This window comes from Olea europaea, unplaced genomic scaffold (genome assembly GCF_002742605.1).
Source record: "Olea europaea var. sylvestris unplaced genomic scaffold, O_europaea_v1 scaffold19201, whole genome shotgun sequence".
NCBI lineage: Eukaryota > Viridiplantae > Streptophyta > Magnoliopsida > Lamiales > Oleaceae > Olea > Olea europaea.
The window spans coordinates 1-2,050 of NW_019237022.1; the positions used below are offsets into that span (position 1 = coordinate 1).

Genomic DNA, 2,050 nt, shown 5'->3' on the forward strand with positions numbered 1-2,050 from the left:
AAGTAGAAGAAAAAGAATTAAGAGACAGAAGCAAGTTTACAACAATGTAACATTTCTGAAAGAGGATCCGTTCTGCCACTCATGCACGAACAAGTGAAATTTACTTGACATCAACAGACAGACGAGAAAAATGAAAAATAAAGTGGTCTATCGTTTCTATTTACATGGGATAATTTCGAAGTCACACAAGTAACACTGACAAAATGGAATTCTAACCACTCAATTTAAAATTCACAAATAAGTGCAGTAGTCACCAATTTCTTATCCCATCCATAGTGATGGAGAGGGGCAGCCAGCCAGGCAATGGGAGGGCTATTATTGAAAAAATAGCATCCCCTGTAGCAGGTATATACGGTAGCTGTATAATCAAAAGACAATTCAGAATAAAATTTCATCAAAAGTCAATTCAGAGTAATGATAAATTTCATGGCTAGTTAAAAAGCATACATTAACACATGGAACCAATAAACACTACACTTGTTAAGCAACTTGGGGTGAAAGGAGCTCGTATTGCTCAACCCTTACTCACAGTAAACTAGTTTACTGAATTGGAAGCTGATGTATTTGAGGAAAGCAAAGAATCGTATACTGTGGAGTCAAGACGACTGGTCTTCTTCATACTGTCAATGAACTTCTTAGCTCTATCTGCATCAGTTTCCTCTTCAAAATGATTCAGAAACAATTTAATTGTGTCATCGGTGGGGAACCAATGATGTTTCTCTGAAACTGCTTTAGCTACACCCATCTCTAAATACTTCAGAGCTAAATCTATCTCACCTTTTTTCATGCATAGACTTGTCAGCGAGTTTAGTGTCCTTAAATTTGGTGTCCCTCTATTCGCCAAGCTTTCATGGATTGCAGTGGCTTCTTCAATCATATTCTGACTAAGGTAAAATTCTAGCATCACATTTGGTAACCTGAAATCATAATTTGAACAAGGTGATTCCCACTCCTTATAACACTTTTTGAGTCCTTCCAGATCCCCCAATTTGGAAAGAGCTTGAAGCATGAAAAGATAGCTAAGATTATTTGGGGTTGGGAAAGTTGACTTCAAAGACTCCCATGCCCTGTTAACCCCTGACAAATTATTCATCTGCGAATACAGCTTGATATGGGTGAGGTGGTTTTGGAGTAGTCCATTGTCAGATTGATTTTTCAGTTTCTCCATCTCTTCAAGAACGGCATTGGCCTTTTCATGTAACCCAGAATTAACATAAATGGTTGCTAGATTTCCATAAGTAAACCAATCATATTTCACTTTATTTCTTTTCATCTTCTCCAGAACTCCTTCAATTGCATCTATGTCTTTCAGAGAAGCATAACTATTAATCAACAGATTGTAGGTATAAATGTCAGCAGCAATATTTTTCTCCTCCATTTCTTGCACTAACAAAAGAACTTTGTCTGGCCGGTCCATATTCCAGTGAAGTGACAGCATATTGTTGTAATTCAGAGTGGAAGTGTAACCCAACACCTTCATCTTCTCAAAGATCTCCAGAGCTTTATCTAACATTTTCTCTTTGCAATAACAGTTAAGAAGTGCGCCATAGGTTTTATTGCTTTTTGCTGAAACTTGAAGGCTGTTGAAGTATTTTTCTGCAGAATCTAAGCCCTCAATCTTGCTAAGGAGGTCAATGCGTATGGCACGATCTGCATTGTTCATTTCGATTTTACTGCTTTCCATCCAATTAGATAACTGCATTTGGATGAGGAAGACCAAAAATCGCAAGTCAGTATCCGGAGGTAACATGTTAAGGACAAACATCAAGTTATACAAGTACATGCTGTTAAAAATATTTAGCTCAGGAAGTTCAAAAAATCAATATATCCCGCACAGCTTAAAATCACAGAATTTAAAGAAAAACTAGACATTATCGAAAAGAGGAGGGTGTAAATTTGATTAGCAACCTCGTAAAGCAGCTGTTCCCTAAACAGTGACCCACTTTTGAACATTGCGATAATTTTGCTGAATGTTTTGAAATAAATTAATAACACTGAAAACTAAGCTTAGCATGGTTTTAGTAGAATGCTAAAATATGATAGGATTGTC

The 2,050-nt window shown here is 36.7% G+C and overlaps 1 protein-coding gene across 1 annotated transcript; it reads right to left on the reverse strand.

The window, feature by feature from the left end:
- Positions 1-363: 363 nt before the first annotated feature.
- On the reverse strand, positions 364-1,724 carry LOC111379021 (pentatricopeptide repeat-containing protein At1g02370, mitochondrial-like). The gene has a single exon (XM_023002329.1). The coding sequence runs from the start codon at positions 1,700-1,702 to the stop codon at positions 536-538; it is 1,167 nt and encodes a 388-aa protein (XP_022858097.1). The 5' UTR covers positions 1,703-1,724; the 3' UTR covers positions 364-535.
- Between the last annotated feature and the right edge of the window lie 326 nt (positions 1,725-2,050).